Source organism: Myiozetetes cayanensis, unplaced genomic scaffold, assembly GCF_022539395.1.
Source record: "Myiozetetes cayanensis isolate MyiCay16 unplaced genomic scaffold, myiCay2020 scf9, whole genome shotgun sequence".
NCBI classification, from domain to species: domain Eukaryota; kingdom Metazoa; phylum Chordata; class Aves; order Passeriformes; family Tyrannidae; genus Myiozetetes; species Myiozetetes cayanensis.
This window is the reverse complement of record NW_026088185.1, coordinates 33,033,691-33,056,546: the sequence shown is the minus strand read 5'-3', so window position 1 is coordinate 33,056,546 and position 22,856 is coordinate 33,033,691. Positions and strand designations below refer to the sequence as shown.

General features: G+C 45.3%; 1 protein-coding gene across 3 annotated transcripts; it reads right to left on the bottom strand.

Moving 5' to 3' along the window:
* Positions 1 to 9,012: 9,012 nt before the first annotated feature.
* LOC126652993 (carnosine N-methyltransferase 2-like) lies at positions 9,013 to 22,114 on the bottom strand. Of its 3 annotated transcripts, XM_050340326.1 has the most exons (9): positions 22,012 to 22,114; positions 20,273 to 20,523; positions 17,722 to 17,783; positions 16,234 to 16,372; positions 14,548 to 14,600; positions 11,777 to 11,884; positions 11,540 to 11,670; positions 11,123 to 11,216; positions 9,013 to 10,109 (listed from the first exon to the last, which is right to left on the bottom strand). In XM_050340326.1, exons 2-9 carry the CDS (start codon positions 20,296 to 20,298, stop codon positions 9,754 to 9,756), a joined length of 969 nt encoding a protein of 322 aa, XP_050196283.1. In that variant the 5' UTR covers positions 20,299 to 20,523; positions 22,012 to 22,114; the 3' UTR covers positions 9,013 to 9,753. The 3 variants fall into 3 exon arrangements, with proteins under 3 accessions (XP_050196283.1, XP_050196284.1, XP_050196282.1); XM_050340327.1 differs by lacking the exon at positions 17,722 to 17,783; XM_050340325.1 differs by lacking the exons at positions 20,273 to 20,523; positions 22,012 to 22,114 and having other exon boundaries at positions 17,722 to 18,592.
* Between the last annotated feature and the right edge of the window lie 742 nt (positions 22,115 to 22,856).

Here is a 22,856-nt window from a genome sequence, read left to right as displayed (position 1 = left end):
CCTAATTATTTCTTTGGAAAAGTTGCATGTTCATCTTTATGACTGTGAAATTAAAAACAGGCTGTAAAGTCTCACTTTGATTGAGAGACTCTTCCAGAATACAGAAAGAAATAATAATTCAGTGCCCATCACCTGGATACACTGGCTTTTCCACAACCATATTTAACAAAGTGAAATTTAAAAACTATTCCTTCCTGCCACAAGAAGTGTGAGAACTATGAGCAGCTTGCAGTGTTCAAAAATTATCCCAGTTCTTTGTTTGAACTATGAAACTGGGCTGCACAAATTCAAAGTGGGTAATTTTATCATGACCCCAAAACCATGTAGCAGTTGGAAAATATTTTCTCCCCAGCTGTTGGTTCCATTTTCCTCATTAAATGTCTCTTTTTCTTGTTGTTTAATTGGAGATGGGGAAGACTTACAGTTGATATTCATGATGACTTTACTGAATCATTTTATAGCAGTGGACAAGTTGCAGTGGCCAGCATTTAAAATTTGGGCATTTCAGTTTATCAGCTGAAGTCCTAATTTTCAGGCATGTTTTCTTTTTTTCAAGTCTCCAAAAATACTCACTGGCATGTGTGAAAATCAGACCATTAATATGAGCAGGACCTAGGCAGATAATTTGAGTGCCCTCATTGGGAGATGGTCTCACACTTTAGGCTGCGTAGAACCAGTTCTAATGGCAGTTCAACAGGAGCTCCCAGTTCCATAAAAGAATCAACACATCACAAACATACGATTTCAAAAAGTCTCCTTATCAATTCTTCTGACTTATTTTCCTCCCTCTGGGTTTGTTTTAGTCTGACACCTTCTGCTTTGTTTGAACTTTCCCACTTCTTTTGCCCTTTCTGGCACTTTCTTTCTCGAGTTCTCCAAAGCACAGGGAAAAGCAGCAAAAGAATGTCACTGTTGGACTTCCAAGCCAGTGTGGTATAAAGAGAGTCACAATTAAACAAAACCAATTGAGGGTCTGGTGCACTGATGAATAAAACATGCTCTGATGAAAGAACCTAAGTGCAAAGTATCATTATAACATAGCTTGGGTGGAAAAAGGGTTCTTCCCTCAGCTGAAATTTCTCAGAGCCAGATGAGCATTTTCAGATTCCTATTACTGAAATAACCATCAAGGTGTTCAGCAAAGTAGTCATCTACCTCAAAAATACAGGTTATCAAATAAAACCCCACTTCCAAGTATTTCAAACACAGAATTTTCTCAGCTGCAAATTCAAAGGGAAGTGGATACCTAGGAGCTTTATTATAATTTGAGGAGTTATTAAAGAATAGGAATCATCAGGAGAGAGCACGATAGCAGATCAGGTTGAAAAGTACAAACCACTTTTTTTTTTTTTTTTCCCCTGACAAGTCAAATATCAAAATAAATTCACTTCAGGCACATTCACTTCAGTTTTCATCAGCTTTCTCGAAAGACTTTTATTGGCACAAATGATCACAGGAAGCAAACTTCATGCTGAAACTGCTCTACCCACCTCCGAAGGGTAAGTTCATTAGGAAGGATTAATTGGATGAAGGCATTATCTCCTTAGAGAGGTCTTTTTCATGTCAGTACCTAATAATGTTCACTCTATTCAAGCCAACTTGGGAGTGCAACTTTCCACTGCCATTCTGAATAGGCAAAACACCACTCTTTCATGTCAATTATTTTTATTTCCATTGTCATGAAACAACCACCCTTTTCTGAATGATCAAAAGAAGATAAATGCTACAGTAAAGGACAGAAAATGAGGTACCAGAGGTTCAAAGGACACATTAAATCTGCTGATGTGACCTGCTTTTGCTCAGTGAACTTATCCATGAGCATCTCAACTCAGATGTACAGAGTAGGCTGCTGCCTCATGCAATGCTTTGTGCCAGAGCTCTGCAGCAACTGAGACCAACTTCTGCCTTTAGCCAAGAGCTTTAGTCCTTTTTTTGGGCACTGTGAGGCCCTCTGCACATTTATCACTGAATAACAGCCTGCAGGAGAGATGCAGGAAATCACAACTTTTATAAGTATCTAAACCATTGCCTTGTTTTGAAGTCAACCGACACCATCTCTATTTAGGGCTGGGAGGATTTAGAGCATTTGTATTTGTTATTAAAATAAAAAATAATTTAAAAAAAAAGAAAAAAAAGAAAGAAAAAAAAAGAAAGGAAAAAAAAAAAAAGTGTCCAGCTCTTCAGGAAAGGAAGGGTTTGGTGCCAGTGCTGTATTTCTGCTGTGTTGTGCAACCAATCCTATGAAATTCAGCCTTTGCTGAGGGTTGGGCTGAAACAAATATGGAGGGAAAATAGAAAGCAATTGTGAAGGCACTCAAATAGAAAAGCTTGAAGGATCAAGCAAGACTTTACATGCCTCTCAAAGGGGTATCCCTCCACCTCTGCACCCCAGCAGGGTCATTTGAACCCTAATGGGAGTGATGGGGGCTTGCATAGATGAGAGGTTCGTTGCAGAGTCCATTTCAGCTGAAGAAAAGCCATTTCTTTCCAAAGAGCAGAAATGCAAGAAGAAAAAAACCTTTAGTCTGTTCTGCATTCAGTCTCAATCCACATACACTGCAAATGCTTGAAATGCAATTAATAATGTCAGACCCTTTTACACTTTTAGAGAAGTTATTTATTATTACTATTGTATTGGCATGACACTTATCACCTCGTTAATAAAGCCTCCCACTTACAGTAATGGATCTAGCCTCATGACCTGCCTGCAAGGAAGGGAAAGAAAGGTTTTAAAGATGGAAAATTGGGTCCCAGAAAGATGAAGTGATCGTGGCCAAAATGGGAAAGCCATGGCAGGGCCACGTGCACATACAGGTGCCCTGGGAACTGGGTTGGCTCTTAATTACAAAAATGAACCTCCCTTCACATTCTCAGATTTAAAGAGCCAAATGAGAGATTTTTAAAAGCAGGTTATCTCTGAAATTATTTCTAGCCTGATTGTGGAAGCAGAAGACGACAGACTGTTTTTCAGTCAGGGGTGTGTGAAAGTTCATGTCAGAACCAGGAACAGAGCGGCACAACAGGAGGCACAGCCAGCCCTGACAAAATCCAACACATGGGCTTTTGGGGGATCACCTGGCACAGAGGTGAGGTCCTGTCCAAACCTAGCCTGCCAAAAAGCAACATCCTGCACAACAGTGCTGGTGCTCTTGTGCTCTGCCCCCAGAGCACCTCAAGTATGAAAACAGAATTACGGCACCTGCTGGAAAAATGTACAAGCAGCCACAGACAGAGGACAGACAACCCACCACTTCTGCTCTACCAGCTGGAAACACACTCAGTGTCACTGTGATAAGGTCATACACTTCTCCTCAGGGGACTGAAAATTGATGGAAAACCTTTTCCTCCACCTTTTCCCCTTGCAGGGTTAAGGAGTATCTCTTGGCTGGCTCCCAGTGCCCACGTTTCTCCCTCTGGGCCATCAGCGCTGGGCTGGTCAGGGTTGTTTCTTCTCCTTGCTGGTTTCCTTCCCCACCCTGTTCTCACTGCCTCAGGACACTAAGGAGGTGGTGGAAGCAGATGCCATCCAGTCTGTAGCAGTGCTGAAATGAAGTGCAGAGCTGAGCTGTCTTGTTTGTGGAGGCCAGATGGTCCTCACATTAGAGGAAATTATAGAGGGGAAAAAAAAAAAAGAAAGAACTTTCATCAAGATAAAAAGTGACTGTGCAGAGGCACTTGAAATGGATTTATTTGTTGCCTATCTTTGAAAAACACATGGAAAGAAATTAAGGAAATTAATGAGGAAAGACAAGGGGAAGGGAGGATTGCCTGGATGCAGCCTTCAGCATAGGAACTCCCCAACCAACAGGTTTCCAAAAGGCAGGAGAGGAAGGGAGAAGTATAAGGAAAGATGTAGAATAACTTTTCTTCCTTCTGCTTCCTTCCCTTGAAAGCACAGGGTTCTGGTCAAGGTGGAGTTTTTGTCTTAAGCCTGGGTGAAATCTTATGTCTTCTTACACTTTCCAAGGACTGTTATGACACATAAATAAACAAGGCTCCAGTACCAGTATAAATGCTAATTATGTTCAAAAGCAATTTGTGGCTGAGAGATGGAATTGGAAGATTTATTTAAATTCCCTCCGAAACAAGAATGAGTTTGGGGACTGTATTTGCTGGGGGGAGGGGAAGCAAAATACAGCTCTCCCACACAGAAAAGCAAGAATTTCTTCTCCAATTAACCCCTTTACCTGCCTTTGTGCCATTAGTTATATTAATGCCCTTAGTTTAAAATTTCAAAAGCATCAGAAATACTCTTGAACATTAAGCAGGGTGGGATAATTTATACAAAGTGCAGGGATAATTTATACAAAGTGGGTCAGGGATAATTTATACAAAGTGCAGTGAAGTCACACCCTGTCAATGCTTGTTTTTTAAGACATTAGGAACTAGGTGAGATGCTCCCAGTAAAACACCCAGATGAGCACATGTCGTTTGTTCCATGTCACCTGAGGCTCTGAAGCAAGAAATTTGCATTAATGTTTGGCAGGAATTGCAAGTAAGTCAGGACCAAGGTTGGTCACATCCTCTGAGCACAGGAGGAAAGTTTTCCTTACTTTGGCTGCCTTGAATAAGTCCATGGTGGGGGGATGCTCTGCCAGAGAAGAGACCTGGGAAGGATGAGGCCTTGGAGACAAGCTGTAAGAATTACATAAGAAGGATTTCTAGGCCAAAAATGTGCATTTTTGTCACTGTTATTTTTATGTATAAAAACAAGTCCTGGCACAAAGGGGTAAATTGGGTGAATAATTTTTACTCTGAAGGTTGTTCACAGTTGAGTTGATTGATTCTCTGGTCTTAATTACTTCTGCTTTGTGTTGGATCATAAGAGTCACAAGGATTGATTTACATCCCAAAGTGGATTACCAACACATAAAACAGGAGAACGACCGGTTATTGACAGTAAATAATGGAGAGAGTCTATGAGTCAAATTTATTAAATCTGTAGAACTTCTGTCTGAGTTTCCTCAAATATCATCCACTTTTCCAAAATAACAAATGACATGATCTGCATGAGCACAAAAAACCAAAGACAACATTTATCTACACGGAAACATCTGCAAATCAAGACCTGGTGGACTGTTTGCTCAGCACAGCTCAGTGTATTAGCTCTTCTTTCAGAAATAATAAAATCAAAACATTTATCCTATGGATGATCATTTTGGTACTTTATAAAGTAAAAGCACTGCGAAGTGTTTACAAAAGCAAGGGGCTTGGTCTTGTCAGAGGGAAGTCAATGGCATAATGCCAGTGAAGTTAAATACTAAAGAAAACAGCCACTGGAGCAATGAGCTGTAATCTTCCTTAATCTGTAATATCAGCTGTTGACAGATATATACAGTGTGATTAATAGGATGCTAAAAAATGATAACGCAGCAATAGGGACTTGGAGACTGCTCTGAAAATTTCTCTATCACATTTATAAATCCACCATCACTACAAAGTATGACAAAACATATGTTTTCTCTACCAACTTGCTTACAGGTCTAATCTAAAGTGCCATCATCAGACTAGGCAAAGTGGCTACTGGAAAGGAGACTCCTGTTCTGCTCCTCTCTGTTCCTTCTCAGAGATGAGAAGAGAAGCCCCACTGGGATCTGACCATCTCACATGGTTCTACAAACCTCCTTCAGACGAGAGATCTTTCCAGCTGGAGCTTCTACTCCAAAGATTTGTCTTGGAGGGATTTGTTTGTTTATTTATTGTTAACAAGAAATTAAAGGATAATGGGGGATGAACAACACATTTCCTGCATTTTGCAACAGCTGCTGCTTTAGTTTAAAGCAATGGTCTTAAATAAAGCAGTGCAGGGGGGCTGGTCCACAGCCCCCTCTGGGTGTCCAGGCACAGCCCCAGCTCCCGTACCAGGCTGGTCACACAACATACTTGCATTAGAAGGTTAAGATGTCTAGGTACAACACTGTGGCAACCTCTCTTCCTCATCTAGATCCTTCCTCAGGTTTCTCCACCCAAGGGACCTGCAGAGCTAGCATCCTAAATCTGAAGACTGCAGGGCAAGCCTTGGTATCTCAATGACAATTATTACTACAGATACGTTAGTACAGCTCCTGACTAGTGGAGATCTCACCTTACAGCCATGCATTTTTTTTGTGTGTGTATTTATTTATGAAGAATGCATGGGGTACTCAAAGATTTTCTACATCCTTGATGTAAGTTTCAACAGATGTTTTTTGGGCAAATGTCAAAGGGAGAGGTAAAAAAGTTCAGCCTGTGTATTTTTACCCTTTGCCCCCTGATTGAGATTAGGCTTAATCTTTTCAATATATGGTCCAGTATTTTACTGAGCTTGTCTTTTAATCAGATTATTCAGAAATCAGCTATTAGATATTGCAGTTCCTATGCCACCTTCATGGCATATGTTCATGGGTAGAGAAGCCTTAACATTCACTTCAAGTTCACACTGCAAGACTTCATACAGGCCCAGTAAAAATAAAGTTATCCATCCTTGATGATGCAAAGAACTGTTCTCTGTAGCTCCTTTTTAGGGGTCTGTAACACGCAATCAGAGCTCTGCATTGAAATGGCTATATTGCTAACTGGAAATAAGGATAAAATCTGCAACTGCTCCACTTGAAACAATGCAGTTTGGGCTTTGCAGGCCTTAATTCTACTGCAGAGTACACAGGGCAGCTTACAACATGGTTATCCACAAAAGCATTTGCTTTGGGCTGGAACAAGCTGTTGTGCTGACTGAGTGGCACAGCTCCTTTCCTGAAATCCCTTTCCCTGTGTTTTCCTCCCCTGGTTAGCTGTGACTCCTGGTTCGCTGCCTGCAGACCTGGCCTTGAGAGGCAGCCAAGCTGCAGCACTTCAGCCATCAAACGGGATAAAAAAACCAACCCAAAAGCAGATTTTGTGCATCTCCTGTGTCACCTGTGTTGTGCAATCACGACTTTTTTATTATAAGCCAGACCCCAACGTCAGAGACAGAGCCGGTGACTCTGCAGGAGAAAAAAGCGCCGTCCCCAACAGCTGGGATCAGGATGCGATGAGCCAGCAAGGAAAGCTGGAGACGTTTGTCAGCCTGACTACTTGATACTGCTTCTCCAGCTCAGCATCCCCAGCGTTTTGGGAGGCAGATTTATTTCGCTGGCTGCTGCAGCCCTCTCGTGGCCACACAGATCCAGCCGCGCTCCTGCTGCTGGGAAAAGCACAGCCCAAAATTCCGCGGGGGAGGAGAGCGTCTTGTAAAAAAGCACAACAAATAGTTGTTAAATAGCATGTTCACCGCAGAATAAATATATAAATAAATGGAACAGACACTTAGGATGCTATTTATTCCAGGTGTACAAGCAGAGTCGTTGATAAATTACTTGCTTTTGAAGAATCAAAAGAAAAAATAGAGATAAAGCACTAAGCAGCCGTGTTTTTAATGGGGTGCCCTATTTCATCTCTCCAGGCTGTCACTAAACACTCTGCTTTGAAGTGCTCCTTTTCTTCTGAGCATTTGCACATTGATTTACAATGGTGCAGGTAAATATTGTGCTCACAGATGGTTTTTGCTGAGTATCTGCTTATTGGAAATGTGTCTGCCTGCTCAGAAAACTCCAAGGAGGGATGGAAAACCTTTTGGGTTGGGGAAGATCTGGGGGAACTTGGACCGTGCCAAATTTCTGCAAAGATTAGCAGGTAGATCGTTCTTTGGAGCTTGAAAAGCAAGCCTGGTTTTGGGTGCATTTTGTTTTTCCTTTCCAGATAGAGACCAGAGACATCACTATCTCCTGGGAATAAACCACAGGAATTCATAGTGCAAGGAGAACAGGGATGGGAGCAGTGCTGAGAGCCTGCCCAACAGCCCAGCCTTACTCTCCCTGCCCAGTGCTGGGAGCCAGCACAAGCAAAGGAGATGCCCACAGAATAAACAATAGAATGGATCAAAGAGAAAAGCTTGTGCACAGGTATGGGGTACTCTGGAGGAGGTTGTCCAGTTTTGATTCATGTTTCTTGAACTGACAGCAACAGTACCTGCAGACCAGGGTAGAGATATTATGCAGAGAGATATTATGCTACTGTTTTCCCATTACTTCTCTTTTTTTTTTCCCCTACAGGAGTTTCAGGAGAAATGACTACACTTCAAAAATATACGATAAAAAACAAACCAAACCTAAAAAGTGTACCTCAAGAAAACAAAGGACAGAATGGAGCTAGAGTGACTGCCTGGGCTCATTACCTTCTCAGACGGTGCGATGCTACTCCTGGCAGTAACTGCATCTGGGCAGATGGTCAGTGAAGGGGGTGGGATAGGTTTAGCAGCACCAGCAGGACTCTGGATGACAATGACACCTAATGTTCTGCAAGCCAGTGCGCTGACCTGTGTGTTCATGATGCTGGAACAAGCCAATTGACCCAGACCAGACATCAAGAAGGCAGCGGTACCTGAGCCCCTTCAGGTGCACACAGGTGTGTGTTATCCAGCTTAAGCATGGAAAAATCAGTTCACAGAGATGGGCTCTGTGCCTGCAGGTATTTTCCATCTGAGCTGGTGCTTCCTGCCCTGAGAGCCCTTTGCAGTCAGGCTGGTGTGGCTGCAGGCAGTTTTTCCCCATGTAGTCATTCCAAGGTCTGCAGTGCTCTAAGGCACTAATTGCAGAGCCAAACACCGCTGGCATCCTGTGCAGCATCTCCCTTTGGAGCTGGCTGCCCTGGCAGCACCTCCTTCAGCCCCCCAAACAACTCAGGACCCTGTGGAAATAGTCTTAACTCACCTATATTAACATCTTAACCACGTACACCATATTTAAGTATTGTAGGTGCTGGTTTGCTGTGCTCAAGCTGACTCCTGGGGCTGCAGCACAAGGACAAGCTGCAGCTCACTGACAGGTCTTCCACATCCTCAGGCTCATCTTTCTCACTTACAAGAAACTCTTAATACTTCCATAAAATGGTGTTTTGCATATTTTTGGTTTTTAACTAAATAACCTCTTTGCTCTTCATTTTCTATAAGCCCGTATGTGCAGAACAAGATGTGACTTTTTTGGTTTAAGATTGCTTTTATTTTATACGGAGACAAACTGTAGTAAGAAAGTAACAAAATTAATATCTGCCTGAAAGAGCATGTGGCGAGGATCATCCTGGGATCCGAAATACTCTCCAAATAAAAAGGCCGATAAATTTTTAAGACATGTCCATATTGCAAGATGCTGAGAGGCTTGGGGCAGAAAATACCTACATTGATAAAACCATTGAAATGGCCTAGTGCAGAGCAACTTACAGCTCAGGTCTGGGTGCAGGAACATTACCTGGATGAAAAGCAGCAGGGACATCTTGCTGATTTTGTCCAGCACAAATGGAAGCAGTGGGTCCATACACAGCCAGCACAAGGGCTGCAGCCCCCACTTGGCTGCAAAGCAACCCCTGGTCATACAGACACGTCTTTAGATGTGTAAACATGCTGGCTACGTAGAAAAGTGGAAGTCCCAGTGCTGGAAGTACAGACAGGATGATTACTGTTAAAAAAACAAGTCCATGTAGGCTTTTAGTGAGATGGAGATCTTTACTTTCTGGAAAATATTCTCCTAGGGATGGACTAAATAGCCAGGGTGTAATCTTGGCCCTGGTGACCTCATCATGATGAGGAGCTTGTCCCACTGACATTGGCTGGCAGTGGGAGGCTGCAGCTGAGCCCCTCTTTCTTGCCCTTCTTGCCTGCAAGTCACCTTCCTCCTATGCTACACTCTTCTGTGACTGCATCACCCCCATCCCCACCCTAGCTTGTCCTCTGCAGTCAGTCTGGCTTTAGGACTCCACCACGATCATGCTGAGGTTGTTGCTGAAGATGATCCTGCCGTCCTTGGTGCTGCTGCACTCGGGCTGGCTCAGAGCCTCCCGCAGCCGCTGCCGCAGCGCCGGCGGGGCCGTGCCCACGAAGTCTTTTGTCCCCGTCAGGAAATCCAGCATGAGGCCGCCAGCTGCGTCCCCCTCGGTGAAGCACTCGGTGATGTCCCACCCCGACGGGAACTCGTACACGCGGTATTCGACTCCGAGCCTCTTCAGGACATCTGTGATGCCGCTGGAGGTGATGTAGTGGCCGCTGTCGGTGGGAGGCAGGCAGTCTCTGTGCTTCTTCCATAAGCTGGCCCACCCGCTGCTGTCTGCCAGGGCAGGAGGGGAGGTTACTTTTGCAAAGCCAAGCCAGCATTTTGCACCTGCAAAATGATCTGGAAATGCTCCCTCGGTGCTGGCCCAGGCCTTACCAGGACCAGGAGAAGAGCTTTCCCCTTACTTGAATCTACTTATAAAAGTCTGTGTCTGGAGAAGGGTAAAACTCTGTTCTCCCTCAGCACTCCCTCCAGAACTCTGCTGTTTAGAGGAAACTCCTAGGAGATTGTCTCCAACACTGGGATTGCCCAGAAGGAGGGATACACACAGAAGTACCAACATGCTGACCCTGAACATCCACGCTACCTGTTAACTGTCTCTTGGCTAGAATAGTGCAGATGTTTTTGTATATCAAACCTCAATTTTAAGTGCACATCAAAGAATATATACCTGGAAAAATAGCCCCACATAGCAAGAGAAACAACCTACAGGCAATGTGAGAGAGAGTTTTAATGGTAAACATAGTAAAGTGTGCTTTATCCACCCCACCGTGAGCCAGGGATTTATGAGTGACACAAGGGATAAAGCACTCTATTGTTTTTAATAAGTGCCACCGTGTTACAAGTGCCTCTTTTTCCTGTCCTACCATAAAGCCTGCAGCTCTTGGCAGCATCTATTGTCCTGCTGGGGTCTGGGCCACCACCGTGCAGAGATAAGAGCACCAAAAATGGGCCTACCCAGAGACCTGGTTGTGTTTTGACAGTGCTGATTTCACTGGGAAGAGGGATTGACCCCCGTTCATAAACAGCCACACTTCTGTCTACTAAATCTACTTCATAAGCAGGGAAGCAAGAACACAAAACCTGTGCCTAAGTGGTCCCATCAGACACTGGGGTCCAAGAGGCTAAGCCCAAAGATTGCATGCTCCATGTGAAATCCAGCACTGGTTTTAGTTATTGACTACAGAATAAGTGCTCCTGAAATCCCCAGATAAACACCTGTGGCCCTCAGATTCAAAGCTCTTCAAAACTCCAGGAATGAAGCAAAAAAATAAGGTCCCACTTACCTGATAAAATTATGATCAGGAGTTTACCATGAAGGTCAAGACAGCTGTGGAAAAACTTGATAGTGTTGGGAATATCCTCCACACGGTACAGCATCTAGAAAAGACAGTTACATACATACATACATACATACATACATACATAGCCATTATTATTAAGCTCCAAAGGCTTAAACTCTTTCTATAGTGTTTTTTTAATAGTGTACCAGTTGCTTCCCAGCCTGTCCTGACTCAACACACACATTTAGGGACACCTCACAGTGCTGGGCATCGTCAGCTTTGGTGTTTGTGGAGCCCCTGCAGAAGTTATTGCTCATGGGAGAGCTGTGCTAAGCTCTGATCATCCTAACTTCATGCATACAGCAGAAACTAAGGGAGGAGTGAAAGGCAATACTCCTGTGTTAAAGCAATGCCCGTTACCTGGATCATATGGATGAAGTCAAATTTCTTATGTGTGCCTTTCTCTTTCACCTGCTGTTCGTACTCCGAGGAAGTGAGCTGGTGCCAAATAAAAGAGACATTCTGCAGGTCTGGAGCTTGATTCACCAGCTCTGTTTTAAAAAGCAGAGAAAACCGTGAATTTCACAAAGCAGCAGAAAAACTCATCTCTCAGATGGATGGTCCTCCCTGTGCCCCAGGCAGCAGGTACAGCCTTACCTTTGTAAGCTGCCACGTGCTGCGGGTTGGGCTCTACGATTTCATTGTCAATAGGGACCCCTGGGTGCACGGCCTGCAGTATCCTGATCATTTTCAGATCCTGCTCACCTATTCAATAAACACAATTTCATTACTTTAAGAAGTGGGTAAACGTGATGAAAGGATGCCAGAGCATCTGCCACCACTACTGCCAGGAAATCCCCTGAGCAGGAGTGAGGCACGTTTGACCTTGTGGCTCTCATGGTAGAATCTAACCGTGTGTGTATGTGCCCTGCAAATTTAGCTGTTGCTTCTCCTCTTTTGCTGTCTAAGCTCTGGAGAAGCAAGCAGCAGTCTGTCCTCCTCTCCTAGGAAATTTCCAGCCTTTTTTGATGCCATGCAGGTTTTTTCCCAGAAATGCCATGATATACCAAGTCTCCAAAGTCCATCACCTGGTTCACCTGGATCTATGTAAATAAACAGCAGAGGCGGGCACCTTGCAGGGACTCCTGCAAGAGTTCTTGTCTCTAGCTGATGGTGGGGCCTAAAAATAGTCCTGCCTGTGCAAATGTCACACAGAGAGGTCTTGATATGAGATACTGCATCCTCCCTAGCCTTTCAGCTGATGTACCATGAGAAAAAGTCGTCATCTTTGGCAGGTGTTGCAATAAATAGAACTCAAAGTAGCTACCCATGCCAGCACTACAGAGACCTCCAGGGCAGGAGGAGGCTTTTGAAATTGGAGAAGAAATACCCAAGGCCCCTGAGGAATGAAATGGCAGCAGTCCAGGGTTGGCCAAAGGCACGAGGGAAGAGGCCACAGCTACGTCAGCTGAAGGCAGGTACACAGACCAGTATTGCTGACAGGAAGGAAGATCCCCATAGCAAGCAGCTGAATCATTTTAGACAGTCCCAAATTCCAGTTTTTAAGTGCCTGGGGTGGGGAGCACCAGCCCTTAGAGGTGCTGCTGTGGACTCCCTTCAAGCTTGGAGCAGGTGGGAGGCAAAACATCTCTGCCCCATGCCCTGGAGCCACTGATGGTGGCAAATGGGTTTATCAGCAGCAAGTGAGTATCTTAAAAGCTGTTTGAGTTTGGCTTTTTTCACTCATCTCTGCAAAATTCCTTAACCCAGTCCTTGCAAAAGCAGGTAATAACATCCTCAACTAGGGTGTCTGTAGAAAAGAAGCAGTAAAATACAATGCTCCACAGCATGGATTTCTCTGCTCCAGCTTACCCTGCCAGCAACAACCCTTCAGCACTGACCACAGCAAGGCTGGGACAGGAATGAAACCCCTCTGGCAACCAGCAGCCCATGCTGCTGGAACTGGGAAGCTGCAGCCCAGATTTAACACAGAGGTGAGTGAGAAAATGTGATCTGGGCCGAAACACAGGCTTTTAGGATGTGGCGTTGGTCACTAATCCCCATTAATATTTTCATCAACGAAACTAATTCTGGGGGCTCTGTGAAACCAGAGTCTGTGCCTGGAAAGGTCAGGGATCAGATGTAACCTTTTGCTCAGTGCCATCCCAGCTCACTCCCTGCCCAGACACAGATGGTCAGCTCATGCAGCCGTGGGCAAGCTGAGGGGGTGTGGGTCTGTACCACTGTCTCGTCCTCTGGGAGGGGCAGTTAGCCAGGAAACACAGGAGACTCTGGAGTTTTTATTTTTGCATTAAAACCTCTTCTGAAAAGGACATAAGGAAAATTAAGGATGGTGCTAAACGTTCGTTTTCCCCTTTGGGTTTCCTTGGAGTCAGGATTTCTGTTTTATATTACTTAATGAAAATAGAGTGTTATTGAGAACTGGAACCGAATGATTTCTTCCTGCTTGCTTTCTCATATGCTCCAACATATTCCCAGTTGAGGAAAACAATCCAATGCTAATTTTCACTTACTCAGGAAAACAAGGGGGAAAAAAGTGAGAAAAATACTTTCATTTGAAAGTATTAGCACTTAAAATTCATCTGAAAATACTTTTCAAAGCAAAAGTAAACTCTGACAAATCAAACTGCCGTTTCTTTTCTCTACTTTTTATTTTATCTCAGTTTCCCTAGGAGCAAAGTTAGCTGTTTCACCACTTTTTTTGATTTTTTTTTTTTTTTAACACAAATGCACTTAGAATTTTAACTTTAAAGCTGTTTTTCCAAAGGATGGGTTTCTCTCTGGGGAAAAATATCATTTGCAGTTAAACCCTACTTTTCACTGGATAAAAACACAGCAGTAACAAAGAAACATGTCTTGAAAAAGCTGATGCAACTGCATGCTAATGATTGTGGCCAGCTGATTTTGCAGTACTGGGAGCAGAGCATCTCCCAGCCTTGGCCTCTGGGATCCCTAAAGGCAAAACAAAAAGAGAGATCCCTTCAGGTGGGTTAGTCTGAGGCAGGACTTTGTGTGGAAGGAACCTCTCTGATGTCTCTCTGACAAGGTCTGAAGATGCTCTTACACCTAATCAGAAACAGGAGTCCTTGCTTTGAGGCATATAAAGTCAGGTGAGAGTCATCAAGAGCCAGAAACTAAGCTAAAATCACACACATCTCACTGCTCAGAAAGGTTTTAGCAGCAGCATTTTAGAAGGGAAATGGGGAAGGAAGGATGGAAGGGAGGGAGTGAGGGAGCCTCATTCTCATCCCATCTCCACTCTTCTTTCTGCCCTTCTCTGTTTCATGAGAAGCATTGTCACTAATGCCAGAGTAGTTATCCTCATTGCCCAAAATTTCAGTATAACTGTCTTGCTACCCACAGGGACCCCCATTCCCCAGCATCAGCAGTGCTGCCACACTCCTTACCTGTGCCACTTCCAACTCCCAGAACATTTATAGTCGATTTTCCAAGGCCGAGACTGAAAAGATAAGTGGGTGTTACTCAACCACACTATGTCACATGACTTTTGTTTTCATTCTTATTGCTTGGATGACACATTAGCCCAGAAATTTTCATGTTATGCACACGAATTGGGATAGAAGTTGGAGCATCCCTTCTGAGCCCAGGTGTAAGCCAGCGTGGTGGGAGCCAGCCCTGTATTAGCAAGCTCATATTTCAAAGTACAGTAGGCACCAGGGTGTAGTGTTTCTCCCCCTTTGCCAGAGAGTTTCCTTCAGGCTGTGGCTGGCACTGTGCAAAAAAGCCTTGGGAATCCCCAGGGCAAAGGGCTCCCTTTGGGGGTAGTGGCTGGCTGGGGTGGGCACTGTTGGGAATGCAGGGGCAAGGTGAGCTGGGGAGAACCTCTGCACCATCAGGAGACAATACTGCATGTAAATACCCAGAAAAAGCAAAACCATCAGGCTATCCAGGTGATTGGAAATTATAGAATATGCCGAGTCAGAAAGGACCCACGAATCATCTCTTATCAACATTAATCTTGGTTTAAAACTGGGAGGAAGGTTAGAATCTTCAATAACTTTTATCTTGGGAAAATTACTTATTAAAGGACTCCAGTCATGTGGTTCATAGCAGAATATTTAATAACAGCCTGGCTCAAGGATGAGGGGCCATGCTCTTGCTTTATAGCTTAATTCTGCTCTTGGGTATGGACTGTGCTGGGGAATTGAGTATCCCATACACAGTCTCAGGAGACACCACAGCAATGACTCCACGAGAGTGGAATGAGCAGCAAATCCTGAGGGGTGTGAGTAGTCAAGGAGCCTTAGTCCTAATGAGGGTCAAGACCCTTTGACAGACCCACAATCAGCATCATAGAAAACCACAAGGTTTTACATCGTTTAAATTCACAATAAAAATTTCCCAATACAATCTTCTAATTATTATAATTTTATTGCTTATTTTTTATCTGTATCTGATCCGGAGAATAAAAAAATTTGCCTGCCTAAACTTTTTTCTCAATGGAGAATACAGTTGCTGTAACATCCAAAAATTACCTAAACTTGAAAGGGCTTTCTTATGGTTTGGATCTAGGCTGTTCTGAAATTATCTGCAGTTATCCAGCCTTAATATATTACATCAATACTTCACAAAACTGATTATCATTTGCTACTTAAGCAATGCAAATCGACTTAGGATAGAAATAAGGAAGTCTTAGGGGATTGAGAAAACCAAGAATTAGTCACTAGAAGAGAATTAGAAATGTGTTTCTGTTTAGGTGGTGTGTGATGAAGTCCCAAAAGCAGGGAGAGAGCACATGAGAGCTTTCTTTTGGAAAAAACAAACAACCGAAAAACCCCCAACTTAATCCTTGGAAAATCAGCTAATGAAAAGAGATGGGCATGAAAATGAGGTCTTGATTCTTTCCTCAACATAAGCCAAGAGGCAGCACAGTGTATTAATTGAAATAGCACGTACTCTGGAGTCATTAAGCAGCATATCCTAAAACTCACTATTGGGGGATTTAAAACTGAAAAGCATTAAAGTTCATTCCTGCCCAAAAAAACCCTTAAATGTGTTTGCTGACCCTTGTATGCAGGTTGCCCTCCCAGGATAACGGATGGCTTTCCCAGCGGGGTGGAAGCAATCCTTACCCAGCCATGATGTTGGGCAGTTGTTCCTTGTTGAACTCATCCATGCACTGGTGCTCTGTTGAATGATCCAAAAATGACTTAAAGGCCTCCACATACTCCTCAGCTGTGAGGCTTCTCATGGAAGGGATCATATACAGCTCTTGAGAAACAAATATGGATTGCATGTTAGTGGTTTCAAGGCAAGTGAAGGGTCAAAGCACTTACCTCATGGAAGAAACCCAACCCAACCCAACAGGAGAGAGAGATTTGGGAAGACGATGCAGAGGTTGCACTTTCCAAGCTCTTCACACTCAGGGTTTGAAAATTATTCTTGGATATCCTTTGACATCAGCATTTTTGTTAAGTGCCTCATCACTAGAGTTAAGCCTGAGGAAAATGTCTCCAAAATGCTTAGGCAGATATGGGGACTGGAGGGTTTTTCTGGAAGACTAGAGAGGAGATGGTGAAGGGAATTGCACAGCAGGTCCACACCTGGTGGGGAGCCCATCACTTGTGCCCATGCTGGACAGTTTAACTGAGATGGGCAGCTACTGACACACTTCCTAGGAGAGGTGATGCAACACAAAAACTGCCACCTGCAGCTGAAGCAAAAATAGTCAACTCTGTTGCACCTCATTTCTGACTGTTGTCGGCATGGGGCTGAAATGGGCTGCCAGGGAGGTGAATTCCCTGCTGGGAACTGCAGCTCATGGCCAGGAAGGCAACTGATATCAAAACATTTCATCTGAATGGGCTCATATTCAAATGTGGTTGGCCAAGATTTCTCTCTCAGAGTCAAAACCAGGAATACTCCAGGGGTTGCAAGCAATTATTCTAAAAACTCCCTTTCCCACTGTCTCATCCTAACGACAGAGCTGTTGCCAGGGCACAGGCTCTGGCCAAATGCTTGGGTTTGAGGAGCTACAACAGGACTAAGACCAGAGGCTCAGGAGAAGATGCCCTGCAGCTGGGTACTGGCTCTGGGTCTGTCTCAGGCAGAGGGCTGCAGTAGGAAGGCAGTTGTAGTGCCAGCCTCGATGTGCGAGATCAGCGTCAAAAAGGCATCATTCAGTGGGGGAAAAAATCAGCTTTTCCTCCTAGACAAAATGAGGATGAAGCGCAGGACTCAGCAGAACATCATCATCCTCATTTTTGCCTTTCAGGGAGCTGCTTTCTTATCATCTGCTTTTAGTTGCCACTAACAAGAAAACTATGTATATCTCATCCAGGACTGTGCAATCTCAAATTGAATGACTCTGCTGTTTCCAAAACTACACGTCATTGACAGCTGTGTTTCTGGTCCAGAAAAATATCAACATCTACCCTCAACAATTTGAACTAAACCCTAACATAAACCTGAAAGCATCTAAAATGCAGTCAGTTTACCTTCCTACTTTTTTTTTTTTTTTTTAAACAATCTCTAACTCCAAAAGAATTAAAATACGTTTGTAGTGATAGTAAGCTGAGTGGGCATTTTACTTTATTCTCCTTTTTTATTCTCCCAAATACCTGAATTATCGTGTGGAGTTGTCAGAATCTCTGCTTCAAAGTTCATGCTGGGGAAACTATTCCTGTAAGGAAAGTATAGCACTTCAGTTATTTGAAGAACCTGTATGCTTTTTTGAAGCTGCATTGAAAATGCAGAACAAAGGGAAGATGCTCCAGGACAGATTTTCCTCTCCTGATAATCAATGAGTTTTTTTCTTTTTTAGTAAAGAAAGTCAGAACTTCTTTGTTAGCTGATCATAGAGTCATAGAATCTTAGAGTATTTTGGATGGAAAGGGGCCTTAAAGCTCAGCTTGTCCCAACTCCCTGCCATGGGCAGGGACACCTTTCACTAGCCCAGGTTGCTCCAAGCCCCATCCAACCTGGCCTTGGACGCTTCCAAGGATCAGGCATCCAGAACTGGCCACCTGCACCAGTGTTTGTCTGAGATGTGTTGTGGAAGTTTTTGTACCCTGGCAAAATCATTAACCTGTCAATGCAGTTGAAGGCATTAGACTGATATCACACACTCTGTGAAACCCTGAATCATGGGCAGAATAGAAGAAAGAGCAGTGAAATTAGGAGAAGGTCACAGTGAGCATCAGCATCTGAAGTGCTAAAATACCTGCTTGGCCTGTTGTTTCAGGGACCTTTTTGCTTTGCTTTTTTCGCCTTTTTGGGGGTTTGTTTCTTTGGGGTTTTTTGTTTGGTTTTTTGGTGTGGTTTTTTTGTTTTGTTTTGTTTTGGGTTTTTGTTTGGTTTGGGTTTATGTTTGTTTTTCTGTTTGTTTGGTTTTTTACTTCGGATTTTCCTGGCTGCAAATATTACACCAGGTAACTTCAAGAAGGTACTTGCTGAAAGGACAAAATGTTTTCATTCAGTTACATGTTTTCATTCTTAGTTTTTGGGAGGTTTTGGTTTTCTTTTTTTTTTTTTTTGTGAAGACTTCCAGCAATGGAGTCACACCTTCTTTGCTTTGAAAACATGCCTCATCTATAAAACAAGGATGAGGTGCCACTGGAAAAAGGAAGGGAGGAAATTAAACTGGAGCAAGGACCTCGCTTCTGCAAACAAAGTGTTGGGCTGAGGCTGTCTATGCAAAGGGAATAGTCACCTCCTGGGTAACCACATTTCAGAATAGAGATGCACAGCAAGACTTAAAGGTGATATTCCTGTATAACCTCTGTATAACCTAACACATCACTGCTCCCAAAACCTTGCTGTCAGAAAACGCTTCATGAGAAGCAGCACAGTTCTCCTCTGCCGTGGAAAAAGATCCCAAATGAAGAAGAAACAAGGTAGGAGGTGGAAAAGTAAAGAAGGGAGTCTTGTGGTGGGGCTTTGAGGTACAAATACGTAACAATTTGCTGGCAGGTAGCAAGGAAGTGGCCACAGGTGCAAATACCACACTCCTTGGGTCGATGGAGGCAAGAAAGGACTGAGATATCCCCAAAGTCTTGGAGATGCTGGGGCACTGCCAGAGTCCTGCAAGAGCAGTTGATTTCATCTGAGTTCAGTACCAAAGCCAAGTAATTATCTCCCATGAGAAATTTCAAAGGTCTTGGTTTCACTGCCTTGACCTCACTCTCCTCAGGAAAGGCCTCACAGAAGTTCAGCAGGAACAAGCCTGAACTCAGCCCACCTCCATAAGCTCCAGCTTGGCTGCAGGCCAGTCCCTCCAGTTTCCACTCAACTCTCTTTCATCTCTGCCTGCCAATACGGAGGACTATTTTGTCCCCTCAGCTGGCTCAACTCAGCAAAATGGTTTTCAGAACAAATGTCCCACTAAAATGCTGAGGAGTAGCATGGCATCCCCTGTTCCCCTGGCTTCCCCAGAGGAACAGCTCCATTTCTGACCGGTCAAATGTTTCCAGCCATGCCAGGAGACCTGCCAGGTGACCTGGGCAGACTGCAGCACAGGAATTCACCAGGACGGATGATGCCAAGATAACTCTCCCACCGTCACTTTTGCCATTTCTCCCCAGGCAGGGGTTAGATTCTGATTAACACTTGTCGGTGGCAAGGTAAAACGGGAACAAATGGACTTCCTCTAAAATCTGGCTTAAAATCTAGATCCTAAAATTTGAGTACAATGTTTTGGGCTGGTGCTGCCCACCCCAGGGCCCCAGTACCCCACAGCAGGACCGAGCTGGTGACTGCCAGGGAATGGGATGCTCAAAGGCTGCTGGTCCTGCCACAGCTCCCAGCTAAGGTGGAGCTTGTGTTAGCAAGGTTAAACCTCTTCCCTCCACGAACAGAGCAGGATGCATTATGGACTGCAGGTGCAGGGCACAGAGGGAAGTCACAGTGCTGCTTTAAGTGGTGCAGCCCCTTTAAGTTGAAAAAGTTGTTTCTAGGAATACAAATTGCAAGAGTATCTTCATAACTCATATACATTTCATTATACCTAAACTCAGGCTGCGAGGGGGCTAAAGGTCTCCTCCCTTAGCCCCCGTCCCTCCCAGGGCATGGGCACGTGTGCTGCCACTCCCACCTTACACACACCCACCTGTGACACAGAAACAGCGGGATGTTGGGGAAACATCATCCCTCTCCTTACCAAAACCCACTTACCTCTTCACCTCCGGGGCCGGGTCCATTGTCGGTGTGGATGCTGTCCAGGGACGCAGGAGCTGGACTCTGATGATCCTTGTGGGTCCCTTCCAGCTCAGAATACTCTGTGCTTCTGTGACACAGCAGCTGGGCACGGGGCCGGGGCTCAGCCCCTAGGTCAGCATGTCCACCTGCCGCCCGCACCGCGCCGGACGCTCAAACTCCGCGGGGCTGGGAGTGACCCGGGAGCGCTTCCACGGCTCTGCTGGCACCTGTCGGGACAGGCAGCGTCACTGGGGCGAGGGGGGGGAAACCCGAGCCCCGCGGGGAAGGAGCGGGGGGCCGGGGCGGGCAGAGAGCGGGGCCCGACGTCCGCAGGGATGTCCTCATCGCACGGGCACTGCGCTGCGGTCAGCGGGGAGAGAAACAAAAAAAGGGAAACATTGAGACTTCCAAACCTTTAAAGCCTGAGTGGAAGTGGCTAAGGAGTGTCCGGACGGACCGGAGTCTATTTGCGTTCACTTTTTAATATGCCGTGAAACCTTTCTCCGTGCTCGCCGCCCTGGGCAGGAGGGGACTCTTTCCTGCATCCTCGCCGCGCTGCTGCCTGATGGATGCGGCATGCACTGAGGGATCCCTGCTTTCTCCGGGGAGAAGAGGAGCTCACTGACTGCCCGGAGACCTGAGCAAGTGATTTTTCCATCTCTGATTCAGGGGGAAATGGGGCATAATGGCAGCACCTCTTGCGAGCACTGCAGGCCCCGCAGTGGGGCAGCCTGGCACACACCCGGTCCTGCCCCACGAAGGGAACGGGGGTGGGCGGGCAGCCAGGACCGGGGGCAGCGAGCCTAGCCTGCTCCCTCTCTGCTTGCTAAACTGCAGGGATTAGAAAGGAAGGAAACCTTTTTTTGGGACAGCTGTCCAAGAAGGCAGAGGTGGCTGGAGGTCCCCGGGAGGGGATGACACAGCAGAAGGTGCAGTGGTCACTGTTCCAAATAAAGGAAATCATCCTGAGTGCCCCCTACACCCAGCATCACCTTTTCCCCTGCCCACATCCACAGGACTGATGCTCCTTTTGCCTAAAATCTAATAACAAATGTAAAAAAAGAGAAAGGATTTAGTGACTTTCTATTTCCAAGTGAGGTCCTCTTGTGGAAATAGCACCATTAGGACTCTCTTCACTCCCTTCCCCTGAGGGCAATGGGTAGAACAGATTTAGCAGATGACAGATAAAGCCTCGTCCCTTGCTGAACCAACCAAAAGACCGCCTGCCCCGCACAGATCCCTGAGACCAGGGACCTCAAGTGGGGAGGCTTCACCATCAAGTGACCTGCCTTGATTTAGGCTAGATTTGGCTTCCAAATGGATTCAAGTTATCCACCCCAAGGTAGGTCCACAGCAGCATATTAAGCTAGAAATGACTGCACTGCTACTGCTAACCAAAATATTCCAAATATTTACTGAAATATTTTGAATAGGCGAGGAAAGACAAGAACCTTTTTGCTAGATCTAAAGTGCAGATTTGGCTCTGTTCGACCATCTGATCAATGATTTTTACATCAGTCAATTCAATCCCTAAACATTCCTACCAGAGGTGCCAGCCCCTGGACATCAACTGAGCACCAGTGGATGCACTTGGAATGTCTCAGCTGCCTCATGACCCCCAGCCACCTCTGCCTTGTCCCAGCTAAGCCACCCCTCCATTCCCCCATAACAATGCCAGGGATGGACACTCCGCAGGTCCCGGCAGGAAGCCATACCTCCCCAGAGCAACAGGAGCTGTTGAGAAATCTCCAGCATCCAGGAGCTGCACAGCCCTTGGAAACCTCCCTGTAGATCCAGGGGGTACTGATACCCCTCCTTGTCCCCTTGTGTCCCTCCCAGCTCCAGGAGCCCACGTAGGCGCATGCCACAACTGAGCCGGCATTAGCCTACAACAACAGCCTTTGTTCTCCGGTGCTGGAAACAACGGGACATTGTGGGCAGCTGCCCTCGCCGGCAGGAATTGGCAGCAGGGTGGCTTTGGAGGATGTACCCTCTGCAAGCCGTGTTTTCGGGTGTTCTGGTGAGCTCGTGACTAAATCCGCTCTGAACTCTCTTTGCCGTGCAAATCGAAAAAGCTGGGTTTTGATCATTGAGGTGATGGTTAAAGCTAGAGCCAGGCTGCAGGGAGAGAAAAACAAAGAAACTATGTTTATCCCCACACGCTGCTGCTGCAGAGGTCAGTTTTGGGCTGATCCAGCAGAAACAGGTTCTTCACTTTCCCCATGGCAAGCAATGTCTGAGGCTGGTGTTGCCCATGGCCCCAGGCCCCCTCTGTGTTCCATCTGCATCATCCCATCATGACAAGCTTGGACCTGCATCTCCAGGCAGGAAAGCCTGGATATTCAGGAATCAAATTTCAATGACTTTATCTTCTAAATAATGAACAACTTTTAGGCTGATGAATGTCAGGAAGGTCCTTGGCATTTTTACAGCGGGGTTGGAACTACGTGGTCTTTAAGGTCCCTTCCAATCCAAACTAGTCTTTAATTCTGTGATTAGTTGTTTATTTTTGAGATCCTTTCAGCTCCACCTAGGGCAACTGATTAAGGGTCACGTAATT

Coding starts and splice junctions, on each gene's coding strand:
- LOC126652993 (XM_050340325.1), bottom strand. CDS start 17,845: ATGCAGCTTCAAAAAAGCATACAGGTTCTTCAAATAACTGAAGTGCTA. Junction 11,885..14,547: donor GGGAGTTGGAAGTGGCACAG/GTAAGGAGTGTG, acceptor TTTATTGAATAG/GTGAGCAGGATCTGAAAATG. Junction 11,671..11,776: donor GCACGTGGCAGCTTACAAAG/GTAAGGCTGTAC, acceptor TTTTTAAAACAG/AGCTGGTGAATCAAGCTCCA.